Below are 14686 nucleotides of genomic sequence, written 5' to 3'. Positions count from 1 at the left end.
TTATTGTTGTGGCTTAATGCCTGCATGTTGAATCCACCACTTCTGGTGGCCATTCCCTTTTTCTTTATTTTTTTAATTATCTCTATTTATTGGATAGAGATGGTCAGCAATTGGGGAGGGGGGGAGGAGGAGGTGACAGACAGGGAGACAGAGAGACACCTGCAGTCCTGCTTCACCACTTGCAAAACTCTCCTCCGGCAGGTGGGGACTGGGGGCTTGAACCTGGGCCCTTGCTTATTATAACATGTGCGCTCAACCAGGTGGCCACCACCCGGGGACTGCTCAGCATGATGGTGCAGGGGACAGAAACTAGGCAGGCCTGAGAGTCTCTGCATCACCATTACGCTGTCGACCCCTGTCCTTCCTTCTTTCCTTCCTTCCTTCCTTCCTTCCTTCCTCTATCAGAAACTGAGAGGGTGGAGGAGATAGAGACACGTGCAGACCTGCTTCACTGCTTGCAAAGCCTCCCCTCTGCAAGTGGGAGTAGATGCTTGAACCCTGGTCCTTGTGCATTATATGTGCTCACCCCCACCCCACAGCTTAAAAGCCATTTTTTAAAATAAAATTTTTTTATATTTATTTATTTTCCAATTTGTTGCCCTTGTTTTTTTCCTTTCTTTTTTCTTTTCCCTTTTGTTGGCCTTGTTGTTTTTCATTGTTGTTGTTGTTGTTGTTGGATAGGACAGAGAGAAATGGAGAGAGGAGGGGAAGACAGAGAGGGGGAGAGAAAGACAGACACCTGCAGACCTGCTTCACCGCCTGTGAAGCGACTCCCCTGCAGGTGGGGAGCCGGGGGCTCGAACCGGGATCCTTATGCCGGTCCTTGCGCTTGTCGCCATGTGCGTTTAACCCGCTGCGCTAACCGCCCGGCTCCCTAAAAGCCATTTTAAAAGGAGGCCTAGCCTGGCAAGCCGCCCGCCCTCACGTTCCCACCAGCTGTCGCGGGGTCAGTGGCCCCGGGCCTCCGCGCTCACCTGGCTGATGGTACTCATGGCCCTCATGTAGCTCTCGTTCCTGGACCGGAACTTGGGGGACGTGAGCAGGCCTGCAGGGTCGAGGCTGTCCAGGCTTCGGTTGATGGAAACCTCACTTACTGCCCTCAGGTAACTGTGACTTCTGATCTGGAGTTTGGGGGAATGCTCATTGGAAATTCTGGAAGACAACAGGAGAGAAGGTGCGCCCTGAGTGAGATCCAGGCCGGAGGCGGTGTTAGCATCCCCCACGCCCCCCACGTCCTTTGGAGGTTCCTGGCGGGCCACTTGGCGTGGACAGAGAGAGGTGTCAGTACCCAGCCCCTAGTGCAAAGACACACGCTTACCACTGGCAGCATTCATTCTGAGGCTGTGAGAGGCATCGAGGTCTGCTGACCTGACAGCGTGATCAGATTTTTCTTCCCTCAGAACCTCCCCTTTCTTTCTTTCTTTCTTTCTTTCTTTCTTTCTTTCTTTCTTTCTTTCTTTCTTTCTTTCTTTCTTTCTTTCTTTCTTTCTTTCTTTCTTTCTTTTTTTCCTCCTCCAGGGTTATTGCTGGGCTCGGTGCCTGCACCATGAATCCACCGCTCCTGGAGGCCATTTTCCCCCCCTTTTGTTGCCCTTGTTGTAGCTTCGTTGTGGTTATTATTATTGCCCTTGTTGACGCAATTCGTTGTTGGATAGGACAGAGAGAAATGGAGAGAGGAGGGGAAGACAGAGGGGGGGAGAGAAAGACAGACACCTGCAGACCTGCTTCACCACCTGTGAAGCGACTCCCCTGCAGGTGGGGAGCCGGGGGCTCGAACCGGGATCCTTACGCCGGTCCCTGCGCTTTGCGCCACGTGCGCTTAACCCACTGCACCACCGCCTGGCCGCCCTCCCCATTCTTTATTCTGTACACACACTGGTGAGGGAGAGAGTGGCCATGACCTGCCCTGAAATTCTGGCCTGTGAGATCTGTAAGCTTCACTGTTATGTCACTTCTTTTTTAGTGACTATCTTTTTGTTTTTGGACCGACTAGTAACATCACGTGGATATATGTCTACAACTCTATCAATAGCTCTACTTCATTAAAATGTATTTTAAGGTTTATATGAGGTTTAGAGGAGAATTATCCATAAGGGTCCAAAGATAAGGATAACTTAAAGGTTGGTCAACTAATGAATGGACAAGCAGTATTTCCTAGGATGGAACATTATTTGGCCATAAAAATGAAGTCCCGACACAGAGCTCCTATTATCTTGTCATTTCCTAAGTAGTAGGAGCACTAGGAGCAGTTTTTTCCTTTTCTTCCTTTCTTCCTTTCTTTATTTCTTCCTTCCTTCCTTCCTTCCTTCCTTTCTTTTATTTATTTACTGTTTTGCCTCCAGGGTTGTCACTGGAGCTCAGTGCCAGCACTAGGAATCCACTGCTTCTGGAGGCCATTTTTTCCATTTTATTGGATAGGACAGAGATAAAATGAGAGAGGAGGGGGAGACAGAGAGGGAGACAGAAAGACACCTGCAGCCCTGCTTCACCACTTGTGAAGTGACTCCCCTGCAGGTGGGGGCGGGGTCTTGAACCCAGATCCTTGCGCAGGTCCTTGAGTTTAGTACTATGTGTGCTTAGTCTGGTGTGCCACTGCCCAACTCCCTAACCCCCCTTTTTTCCTGATGGGGTGATTCTGGGTGGGCTCTTGGAGGAGAGGAGGGTTAGTCACCAGAGAGACCATAACTAGAAGTTTGGAATTTTCAGTCCAGTCCTACTTGTAGAGAGCAGAGGGGCTGTCAGTGAAGTCACTGAGAAAGCCTCATAAAGACCCAAAAGAATGAGGCTTGTGGAGCCTCCAGGCTGGTGATGTCTGTGGAGGTGTGTGGTCAGCAGCACCCAGAGGAGGCATGGGGGCTCCACACTCCTCTTCTCCGTATGTCCCTGTTCCTCTGTTTGTTCACCTGTGACCACCAGACTCCTCAGCACCGTGATAAACATCAGTGTCTCCCTGAGCTCTGTGAGCTGCTTTGCAAATTAATGAAACCTGAGGAGGGAGGGGATAGTGGGAACCTCTGTTTATAGCTGGGGCCCACAGAAGTGCAAAAGACTTTCATGCCCGAGGCTTTAAGTTCCCGGGTTCAATCCCTCCATCCCATCGCAAATCAGAGCTGAGCAGTTCTCTGGTAAAATTCAAAACAAGACAACAACAACAACCAAAAACCCAAAGTTGCCTGGGGATGGAGCATAATGGGCATGCAAAAAACTTTCAGTGCCCCAGGCACCAAAGGTTTCAGGTTCAGTTCTCAAGAATATCATAAGTCAGAGCTGTGCAGTGCCCTTGAAAAAAAACAAAACAAAACAAAACAAAAAAGCAAAAACAAAGCAAAAAAACCCAAAGTAAGTATAGAGAGTAGAGTATGGGGTGGGGGGAACCAGAGAAAAAAAAATCTGTCAAGGTGGGTCTGTGATCCCCATAACTTAAAACAGCAGAAAGTGGGGTTGAGGGTAGGCACAGTGGGGCTCGGGAGGGATGGGGCTGGGTCTACAGGAAGACTTAAGTCTGGAAGATCAGTAAGAGGAGAGGTTCTAGGGATTGTCAGAAAATAAAGATGAATGAAAAAGACAAGAAATGCTCATTTCTAGTTAGAGCAGTGGGGAATGAATGAAGAAATAAATGAGTGGACTAAAAACTTAAGGACTCAGGAGACAGAAGTGTGTATGGATTTGAGTTTAGCATGTTGTAAAGCTGACAATTCACTAACTGGAGAGAGAATGTTTTCTAAAACAGATCTAGAAGTTCAGATGCAAAGTAAATCATGTATGAATTTTTTTTTCACTATTGCAAAAAGAATGTTTTAGAATTGTTTCCTATGTGTTAGCTGTGAAATGAGAAAATACTTCCACCAGGTAAGACAAATGCTTTCCATGTGCTTCATGCTCTTGTGATGGTAACAGAATGAATCGTACCAAAAAATGCCAGTCAAAAATAGCTGGTGACTTTATTTTCCTTTTAAGATGTGGTCTAGGAAAGAAAACCTTATCTGGAAACATTTGTAACCTAACGTTCACTCCCCTTAGAACTCAGGTTAGCTGACAAACGCCTTTCCTTGGATAGTTTACAGCCTGAGCTGGAGCAGTGATCTTGCCAACACAGAGGGTGATTCTGTCCCAAATGGCTATCGGGGCAGCAGTGTGGGGGGGGGGGTGTCCACAGGAGGATGTCAAAGTCCTGTGTTCGGAAAAATTAATGTCTGTGGGCTGAAATGAGGAAACGAGGCATCAGTGTAACACTCACTCACTCAGGCCATTTGTAATGAAGTAAGTCATCAGGCCTGACTCCCCACTCCCAGATTTCAAAATAAAAATTATCCCAAAGAGCTCAGATGGCTTTACTTTGGTGAGTCATTCCTGATAAAACAGCACATCCTTCAACAGTACCCTAGATATTAAAAAAAATCAAAAGCCTCTTTTATCTTGTCCACTTGGAAAGTGAACTACCTGCCAACCTCCAGGGTCTAGTGTGGACACGTCGTTCTGCTGCAAAACACTCCTTTGAGAAATACCAGTAAGTACGGGCGGAGGCATATTCAGAAATAATTACTCTGCTGTTAGATTCGTTATTTTGTCTTACAAATATTTTTATTTACTTATTTTGTATTATTGGATAGAGACTGAGAGAAATTGAGAGGGAAGGAGGAGAGAGAGGAAGAGAGAGAGATACCGGCAGCCCTGCTTCACTGCTTGTGAAGCTTCCCGCTGCAGGGGGGGACCAGGGCCTTGAACCTGGGTCCTTGTGCCCTGTGGTGTGTGCGCTTAACCAGGTGCGCCACTGCCTGGCCCCACAGAGCATGCACGTCATCCACACACACTTTTTTAAAATTTAATTTATTTATTGGGGGGTTAGTATTTACATTTGACAGTAAATACAACAGTTTGTACATGCATAACATTTCCCAGTTTTCCATATAACAATACAACCCCCACTAGGTCCTCTGTCATCCTTTTTGGACCCGTATTCTCCCTGCCACCCCACCCCAGATTCTTTTACTTTGGTGCAACAATACGCCAATTCCTGTTCAAGTTCTACTTGTGTTTTCTCTTCTGATCTTGTTTTTCAACTTCTGCCTGAGACTGAGATCATCCCATATTCATCCTTCTGTTTCTGACTTATTTCACTTAAAGTGATTCTTTCAAGCTCCATCCAAGATGGGCTGAAAAAGGTGAAGTCACCATTTTTAATAGCTGAGTACTATTCCATTGTGTATATAGACCACAACTTGCTCAGCCACTCATCTGTTGTTGGACACCTGGGTTGCTTCCAGGTTTTGGCTGTTACACATTGTGCTGCCAAGAACATGTGTGTACACAGATCTTTTTGGATGGGTGTGTTGGGTTCCTTAGGATCTATCCCCAGGAGAGGAATTGCAGGGTCATAGGGTAGGTCCATTTCTAGCCTTCTGAGAGTTCTCCAGACTGTTCTCTACAGAGGTTGGGCCAATTGACATTCTCACCAGCAGTGCAGGAGGGTTCCTTTAACCCCACACCCTCTCCAGCATTCTACCTTTTCCTCCTTCCTTTCTTTCTTTCTTTCTTTCTTTCTTTCTTTCTTTCTTTCTTTCTTTCTTTTTCTTTCTTTCTTTTTGCCTCCAAGGTTACTGCTGGGGCTCAGTGCCTGCACCACAAATCCACTGCTCCTGGAGACCATTTAAAAAAAAAATTTTTAAATTTATTTATTCCCTTTTGTTGTCCTTGTTGTTTTATTGTTGTAGTTCTTGATGTCGTGGTTGTTGGATAGGACAGAGAGAAATGGAGAGAAGGGGAAGATAGAGAGGGGGAGAGAAAGACAGACACCTGCAGACCTGCTTCACCGCTTGTGAAGCGACTCCCCTGCAGGTGGGGAGCCGGGGGCTCGAACCGGGATCCTTAAGCCTGTACTTGCACTTTGCTTAACCCACTGCACTACTTACTGCCCAGCTCCCTGCTCCTACCTTTTCTGATGTGTGACATTCTCACAGGAGTGAAGTGTGGTATCTCATTGTTGTCTTGATTTGCATTTCTCTGACAAAGACTTGGAGTGTTTTTTCATGTGTTTCTCAGCTTTTCATCCACACATCCTTTACTGTCTTCTTTGTTCGTCTCTCAAGTGTGGCAATGCTTCAGTCTGACCCCAAGACGTGGGACTTTGTCAATGTTCAGTTACTCTGGTTAATTAGCTGTTGCTTTTGAAAACAAAGCGAGGAACAGCCCTCTCCCCATCTTGGACCTGGAAGTTTCACCCCTGGTCTTTTTGGAGGATCTGCTTCAGCTGGTTCTCAGACATTCTCCATGGAGGTCTGTGTCGTCAAGAGCTGTGTACTTGGTGTCTGTAGGAGGCGATGAGCCGAGGCCCTTCCTAGGCCACATCTCAAGGACTCTCTGCTTAGATCCCCTTGCTCCAGATTTTTGTGTCACCACCCACAGAGGTCTTCTTCCCCCACCCCACACATTTTATGTCTTTTGTAACACCACATTATACCTTCCACTGTAATTTCTCTTTTTAGGACTGTAGCTTCATAAAGGGGCCCATTTCCATAACTAGTAAATACCAGCAGAAGGAGGCATCTGACACAGGCCAGCTCTGTACTCACAAGCTACAGAAGAAAAACAACGACTGATCTCTGGTGTTGCTCTGTGTTGCTGCTCCTCCATCAGCATTCTTATTTTATTTTATTAGTGACTTAATATTGGATTTACAAAATTATGAGATAGCAGGGCTCTATTTCCACACTGTTCCCACCATCAGAGTTCTGTGTTCCTGTTCCCTCTATCAGAAACTACAGTGGTTCTCCCAAGGTCATAGATATGAGTTGACTGTTACTTCTGTAACTATATTGATATATATTTGCCCATTTCCCCCCATGATCCTGCCTTATCTTCCTTTCTAAGTCACACTTATACCTGTTACTACTTCTAAGTGTCCTTCCTTTTTTTTCTCTTCTCAATCTGGGTCCGGATGGAATTCCTCCATCAATATTTGACATGGGCACTGAAAGTCAGGGCCCTCCCCTGTCTGTCTCTCTGTCTCTCTCTCTCTCTGTTTCTCTCTCTCTCTCTCTCTCTCTCTCTCTATCCAGACATTGCATTTGTTAAGCTTTCACAGGCCTTACTATCTCTCAGGGATCTAGAGTCTCGACTGGGGAGAAGGGGCTTATGGGGACACTCTTGCGAACAGCATTATAATTGCCGGGTTCTGTAGATGTATTTTGCTGTGTCTCAAAGGTCTACTGCTCAGGGTGGGGTGGGAGGGAGAGGAGAGAGAATTCTGGGGTTACTTTGGAACTGGATCTTCTTACCTGCTGCATAACTTTGGTGGTTTGAGTGGGTCTTGCTGACTTCTGAACGGGGGCCCTGGGAAAGAGTCATAGACTCACTATGTACAAAGCTAGAAGCTAGAGACGGTCACAGTCAATCTTAGCTGTAAAGTAGCCTTTGTCTAAAATAAAAGTGCAACTCTTTCCATAGTAGTTCATTATACATAGAAAGCATCATAAAATTCAGTACTTCCATTGTGCCAAATATGTTTACCCATCAGATTTAAACTCTCCTGACAGAATTAAAATATCTTACCTTAGATTCTCTAGACTATATTAAATTAAAAACAATACAAAACAAATGTCGAGTATTCATAATGGTTGTATAAATGTTATGGAGAACAGAGATCCTGCCCTTTCAAAATTCAATCTTCCACCCAAGACAGACATGAAGAACTAACTTCAATATAAGCCATGTTACACTTAGAGTAGAGGTCTATAGAAACAGTTAAAAAAAAGGCTAAAAGGGACCCCAATTCTCAAGATTTCTTTTCTAAATGTTTTTTTGCATGTATCCATTCCAAGTTTACTTTGATGTAAGATGTGAGATTGTTTCTTCGTTTGATTGTTTGCACTTGTGACTGTTCAGTTTTCCAGAAAGTGGTTATCTTTCCTCTTATTTCTCAACTTCTGTCTGAGTGAGACCATTCCATATTCATCCTTCTCTTTCTGATTTATCTCACCTCACATGACTCTTTAAAGCTCCATCCAAGATGAGGTGAAGAAAGTGAAATCACCTTTTTTTTTGTCTCCAGGAGTTATCGCTGGGGCTCGGTGCCTACATTACAAATCCACTGTTCCTGGATGCCCTTTTTTCCTTTTTGTTGCCCTTGTTATTATTGCTGTTGTTGTTGTTGGATAGAACAGAGAGAAATGGAGAGAGGAGGGGAAGACAGAGAGGGGGAGAGAAAGATAGACACCTGTAGACCTGCTTCACCGCCTGTGAAGCAACCTCCTGCAGGTGGGGAGCCGGGAACTCAAACCGGGATCTTTATGCTGGTTGCTGCACTTTGCATCATGTGCGCTTAACCTGCTGCACTACCATCCGGCCCCCAAAGTCACCATTTTTAATAGCTGAGTAGTATTCCATGGGGTATCCAGACCACAACTTGCTCAGCCACTCATCTGTTGGTGGGCTCTTGGGTTGCTTCCAGGTTTTGGCTATTACAAATTGTGCTGCTAAGAACATATGTGTACACAGATCTTTTTGGATGGGTGTGTTGGGTTCCTTAGGATCTATCCCCAGGAGAGGAATTGCAGGGTCATAGGGTAGGTCCATTTCTAGCCTTCTGAAAGTTCTCCAGACTGTTCTCTACAGAGGTTGAACCAATTTACATTCTCTGTGTGTCTCTCTCTCTATCTGAAAAAGTCATCCTGGAGTGGTGAAATACCAGTGGTGGGAAATTAATTAATTAAAATATTAGTTAATATCAGCAGAAAAGATCCAAAGAAAATACATAAGAGATATTTTACAGGTAAGCACAAGAAAAGATGTTTGTCAGGGGTTGGATGGTAGCACAGTGGGTTAAGCGCAGGTGGCGCAAAGCACAAGGACCGGCATAAGGATCCCGGTTCGAACCCCGGCTCCCCACCTGCAGGGGAGTCGCTTCACAGGCGGTGAAGCAGGTCTGCAGGTGTCTGTCTTTCTCTCCCCCTCTCTGTCTTCCTCTCCTCTCTCCATTTCTCTCTGTCCTATCCAACAATAGTGACGTCAATAACAAGGATAATAATAACCACCACAACAACAAAAAAAACAACCAGGGTAACAAAAGGGAAAAAATGGCCTCCAGGAGCTGTGGATTCGTGGTGCAGGCACCGAGCCCCGGCAATAACCCTGGAGGCAAAAAAAAAAAAAAAAAGATGTTTGTCATCACTTACTACAAAATGCAAATTAAATTTTCAGTAATGTAACACTATGCACCTATAAGAATGACTAAGAGCAATGACACCAGGTGTGAGAATTCAGAGACTTTATCACTGACACATTACTGGAGAGAATATGAAGTGAAATAGGATGGCGGTTTCTTAGGAAAGAAAAGAGATCATGTAGTTATGACAGAAATTTAGTCTAGAGAAATAGTTTTTCAATCCAAAATTTTCCAAGAATGCTATTATAGCAGTTGTTTTATTAAAGGATGAGTGGTTAGACAGACCCCGGCATATCCATACCATGGCAGATGACTCAGCAACGTCCTAGATGAGTCTTCAGTATATAATTCTGGGTGAGAAAATAATTCTAGGGGCCAGCAAAGTCGCTCACTTGTTTTGCCATGGGCATCCTGGTCTGAGCCCGGACCCCACTGCACTGGAGGAAGCTTTGGGGCTGTGTCCAATTCCCCTTTCTCTCTTTCTCATGATCTCTGTCTCTTTATCTGAAATAAGAAATAATTCCTGGGGGCTGGGTGGTGGCACGCCTGGCTGAGCACACATGTTAGAATGAGCAAGGACTCAGGTTCTAGCCCCTGGTCTGCATCTGCAGGGGAAGAACTTTTTTTAAAGATCTTTTTAAAAAATATTTATTTTATTTATTTATTCCCTTTTGTTGCCCTTGTTGTTTTATTGTTATAGTTATTATTGTTGTTGTCGTTGTTGGTAGGACAGAGAGAAATGGAGAGAGGAGGGAAAGACAGAGAGGAGGAGAGAAAGACAGACACCTGCAGACCTGCTTCACCGCCTGTGAAGCGACTCCCCTGCAGGTGGGGAGCTGGGGTTCGAACCGGGATCCTTATGCGGGTCCTTGTGCTTTGCGCCACCTGCGCTTAACCCGCTGCGCTACAGCCCGACTCCCGGGAAGACCTTTTTTTTTAAAAAAAATTATTTATTCCCTTTCGTTGCCCTTGTTGTTTTATTGCTGTAGTTATTATTAATGTCATTGTTGTTGGATAGGACAGAGAGAAATGGAGGGGAAGACAGAGAGCAGGAGAGAAAGAAAGACACCTGCAGACCTGCTTCACCGCCTGTGAAACGACTCCCCTGCAGGTGAGGAGCTGCAGCTCGAACCAGGATCCTTAAGCTGGTCCATGCACTTCGCGCCACGTGCGTTTAACCCACTGCGCCACCGCCTGACTTCCAGGGGGAGAGCTTTGTGAGTCGTGAAGCAGTGAAGCAGGTGTGTCTCTCCCTCTCTATCACCACCTTTGCTCTTGATTTCTGGCTGTCTCTATCCAATAAATAAAGACAATAAAAAATTTTAAAAATAGCCTACTTAAGAAAGAGAGAAAATAATCCCTAAAGGTTCTCTACTAGATGATTCTCTTCATATAACAATACGTTCAAGGAGGTAAAGGACAGATTAGTAGTTGCCTGGGAAAGCATACAGTGGAGATGTGAGAGAAGAGAGTGTGACTAAATAAGGCAACAGCAATGTCTGTGGTGGCAGAAAGGTCTTGGTGGGGCCAGGCGGTGGCGTACCTGGTTAAGGACTCATGGTCCAGTGCGCAGGATCCAGGCTCCAGCCCCTCGTGCCCACCTGCAGGGGGAAAGCTTCACGAGTGGTGAAGCAGCGCTGCAGGTGTCTCTCCTTCTCTCTCCTCATCTCCCCTTCCTCTCTCAACTTCTCTCTGTCTCTATCTAATAAATAAAGAAAAAAATATATATAAAAGAAAAAGTTTCTTGTAAAAAGAGTTACATTTAAAAAAAAAAGAAAGATTTGGTATCTTGACTATGTTAATACCTTGCTTGTGATACTGCAGCTTTGTAAGATTTTATTGGTAGAAAGTGGATAAAAAGTATATGGGAGGGGGGATTGGGCGGTAGCACAGCAGGTTAAGCGCACGTGGCGCAAAGTGCAAGGACTGGAGTAAGGATCCCGGTTCAAGCCCCCTGGCTCCCCACCTGCAGGGGAGTCGCTTCACAAGCGGTGAATTAGGTCTGCAGGTGTCTGTCTTTCTCTCCCCCTCTCTGTCTTCCCCATCTCTCTCCATTTCTCTCTGCCCTATCCAACAATGACAGAAATAACAAAATAATAATAATACCCACAACAACAATAAAAAAAACAAGGACAAAAAAGGGAAAAAAAAAAAGCCCCCAGGGGCAGTGGATTCATGTGCAGGCACACTGAGCCCCAGCAATAACCCTGGAGGCAAAAAAAGTATATAGGATATATCTATATTATTGGGGTGTTTTTTTTTGCAACTAAATAAGACTCTACAATTATGTCAAAGCAAAATTGAATAAAAAGAAGAGCCCCACTGTCAGACCACGAAGGGATTAGAATGTAGAGAGAAAGTAATAGTCATCCTTTACCCTAGTCCAAAGTGGGTGTGGGAACTGAGTGCATGCCCAAGAATGAGCAGAAGCCATGAAGCTGGAAAACTTCGTTTAGCCAGGATGCGTGTGTGCCAGTGAATTGCATGTGTTTTGAGAAGAAGCCTGTGTCTAGGCAGCACTGTGCATGAGCTAGTGCTTACGTGGTTCCCCTGCCACTTGGGTCGGCGCTTTGGTTAGTGAGAGAAGGCCAGAAGCCCAGGAAGGTGGCAGGATTCCTGTCCCCCTCATCCTCCGAATACAGATTCTTTGGAAAATGTAGGTAGTTTTAACCCAACAGCCTCCTCTCCTTAAATCCCCCCTTCCCAAGACAGTACTGGTTATTACAGCCTCCTGGAGCCACCCTGAAATCTTAATTAAAACATAAAACAACTGCAGGTGACCACAGATGATGGCATTTAGAACACACAGTCAGCAGCTATGTTTTACATCAGCTCTGGCTGTTGAAATGCAGTGGTCCTGAGACTTACATTTAGAGAAAACACATACTCATTCATCTGAGCAAAAAGGGGAGAGAATAAAGGTTTTCCAGGAAATGTGAAGAACTTCACAAACTTGGAACAGAAAAGCATCACTGACCACCATAGGAGGCAGAAACATATTTTAAAGTGTTTCTCAGCAAAATGGAAACATGCCCCCACCATTCCATTACCACCAGAATCAAACTGGCTGCAAATGATCACGTGAGCTCTGACTCAGTCAGTTATGCACCGAGGCAGTAATCATCAGGACTGCTGGCAACAGAAAGCTTTTCCAGAAACGTATTTGCATGTTGAAAAGATGACTTCTACCCGCTTTTATTACCTTTGCACTGTGGCAAATTATAGTAATTTCTTATGCCTATAGTGAGAGAGAAAGGAAAGATACTATTCACCCTTTTCATGATGGTTTAACTTTTATAGAGAAGCACTGAACAATCACTTACTAACACACATATATATATATAAAAAGGATAAAAGCCTTCTGGCTGAAATGTGCCCTATTGTGGCAGCAATATAACAGATGATCAGAACCCCAAGATTCTGATAAGTAATGTGCACGGAGCTTGAGCTAGGGAACTGGGGGCTAGACTGACTAAATTCACAAAGCTCCCTTTATGTGCTGCTCTCTGGAGAGCTGACACCAGCCCTTCAACCTCCCTCTGTGAGCCTCTGAGAGCCTTCCTCTCCTATGGGTCTCTCTTAAAGGGTCTTTGTCCCTGCTTCCTGTGTTCAAGGGAAGGGTCATGGGTGCACAATGGGGTGGTTCTCAGAGAAGGAAAAGAATCTGGTTCCCAGGAGACCAGCCCTGACCAGGACGTGGGCCACTCCCGCAGGGGACGGTCAACACTGGGAGATGAGCCACTGGAGGAAGTGGGGGGAGGGAGGGGAGGAGAGAAGAGGGAGAGAGAGAGAAGAGAGGGAGAGAGAAGAAGAGGAAGAAGTGGAAGAGGAATGAGGAGGGGAGGGGAGGAGGAGGAGGGGGAGGAGGAGGAGGGGGAGGAGGAGGAGGGGGAGGAGGAGGGGGAGGAGGAAAGAAGAAGAAGAAAGAAAAAGAAAGAAGAAGAAAGAAGAAGAAGAAAGGAGAAGAAAGGAGGAGGAGGGAGGAGGAGGAGGAGGAAGGAGAAGAAGGGAGGAGAAGAAGCCTTTTAGGAAATCAACCGTAATCTGTTCAAATCGAGTTGGTGAGCAGTTGCCTTCGGTGACCTACTAGAGAACTGGACATGGCCACATGGATCTTTCCTAAGGCTTTGGATCTCTAGACGAGGAGGAATGGAGGTTCAGGAGTCCTGACGCCTGACCAGCTCACGGGGTGAGGGGGGGTCTCCCGCCCAGAGAACCCTGAGCTATTTTTTAGCCTCCGTGCGGCCCCACCTGCTTCTGTTTGCAAGACACACGTTGTAAAAGAACATCCCCTCGCCCTCCTCTGAATGAGCATTTCCAGGATTTCAGCTGGGTAGGTGGAGGCCACTTGGAGACAGACATACGCACAGGTTTGAAACAGGGTGGTGGATGGGTTGTAACAGATGACTGTCAGAAAATCTCCAGTTTCTGAGTGTAAGAGCAGGTATTAAGGCTGGGGAGATAGCAGAGTGGTTTTACAAAAGGCTTTCCTGCCTGAGGATTCAAAGCTGCAGGTTCAATCCCTGACACCACCACAAGTCAGAGCAGAGCCGTGTTCTGGTTGAAAAGCTCATAAACTAGGGTTTGGTTTTGTTGTATGTCTGTGTAGCTGTATCTGCCTATTGTCTTTCTTTATTGGATAGAGACAGAGAGAAATTGAGAGGGGAGCAGGAGACAGGGAGGGAGACAAGAGACACCTGCAGCCTTGCTTCACCACGTGTGAAGCTTCTCCCCTGCGGTGGGCTGGGGCAGGGGCTGGAACCTGGGTCCTTATACACTGTAATGTGATTGCGTAACCAGATGTGCCACCACCTGCCTCCCCTGCCTATTGTCTTTTAATATAGTTAGGAGCCAGGATTCTTGTATCATAGTTTTGGGAATTAAAAAAAAAATCATTCTTGGGGGTCAGGCGGTGGCGCACCGGGTTAAGCACACAGAGTACAAAGCGCCAAGCACTCATGCAAGAATCCCTGTTTGAGCCCCTGGCTCCCCATCTACAATGAGGTCACTTCACAAGTGGGGAAACAGGTCTGTAGGAGTCTTTCTCTTCCCCACTTCCCCTCCCCTCAACATTTCTCTCTGTCCTACCAAAAAAAAAAAAATTGAAAAAAAAAACAAAAAACCACAGGAGCAGTGGATTTGTAGTGCAGGCACTGAGCTCCAGTGATAACCCTGGTGGCAATAAAATAAAATAAAATAAAATAAATCATTATCATTCCTCTATTTCTGAGTCCTTCCTCATAGCCTACCCAATTACTTTAGGCTTTCAGGATTTTTTTCCCCCAGAAAACTATTTAATATTTCAATTAAACTGAATGATTTTATAGGTGAATTATTAGTGATTCAGAAAACTATTTACAATTCGGTTATTCGATCACCAGCATGAGCATCACCTGTAAGCTTCATAGAAATACAGATTTACAAGGGGCTGGGTGGTAGCACAGCGGGTTAAGCGCATGTGGCGCAAAGCACAAGGACCGGGGTATGGACCCCGGTTCGAGCCCCCAGCTTCTCACTTGCAGGGAA

General features: G+C 45.7%; 1 protein-coding gene and 1 long non-coding RNA gene across 16 annotated transcripts in view; one reads left to right on the top strand and one right to left on the bottom strand.

Annotated features, from left to right (window-relative positions):
* DLGAP1 (DLG associated protein 1) overlaps window positions 1-14686 on the bottom strand; it is an 825909-nt gene that overhangs the window by 180582 nt on the left and 630641 nt on the right. For all 15 annotated transcript variants that reach the window (XM_060200748.1, XM_060200749.1, XM_060200751.1 and 12 more), the window contains one exon: window positions 975-1152. In XM_060200748.1, the coding sequence (XP_060056731.1) occupies window positions 975-1152 (178 nt within the window). The remainder of the gene's footprint in view (window positions 1-974; window positions 1153-14686) is intronic.
* LOC132540955 (uncharacterized) overlaps window positions 1-14686 on the top strand; it is a 104078-nt gene that overhangs the window by 5907 nt on the left and 83485 nt on the right. The gene's annotated exons all lie outside the window — the stretch shown is intronic.

Source organism: Erinaceus europaeus, chromosome 10, assembly GCF_950295315.1.
Source record: "Erinaceus europaeus chromosome 10, mEriEur2.1, whole genome shotgun sequence".
Lineage (NCBI taxonomy): Eukaryota > Metazoa > Chordata > Mammalia > Eulipotyphla > Erinaceidae > Erinaceus > Erinaceus europaeus.
The sequence above is the reverse complement of the archived record's forward strand: the minus strand, read 5'-3'. Positions and strand labels throughout refer to the sequence as shown.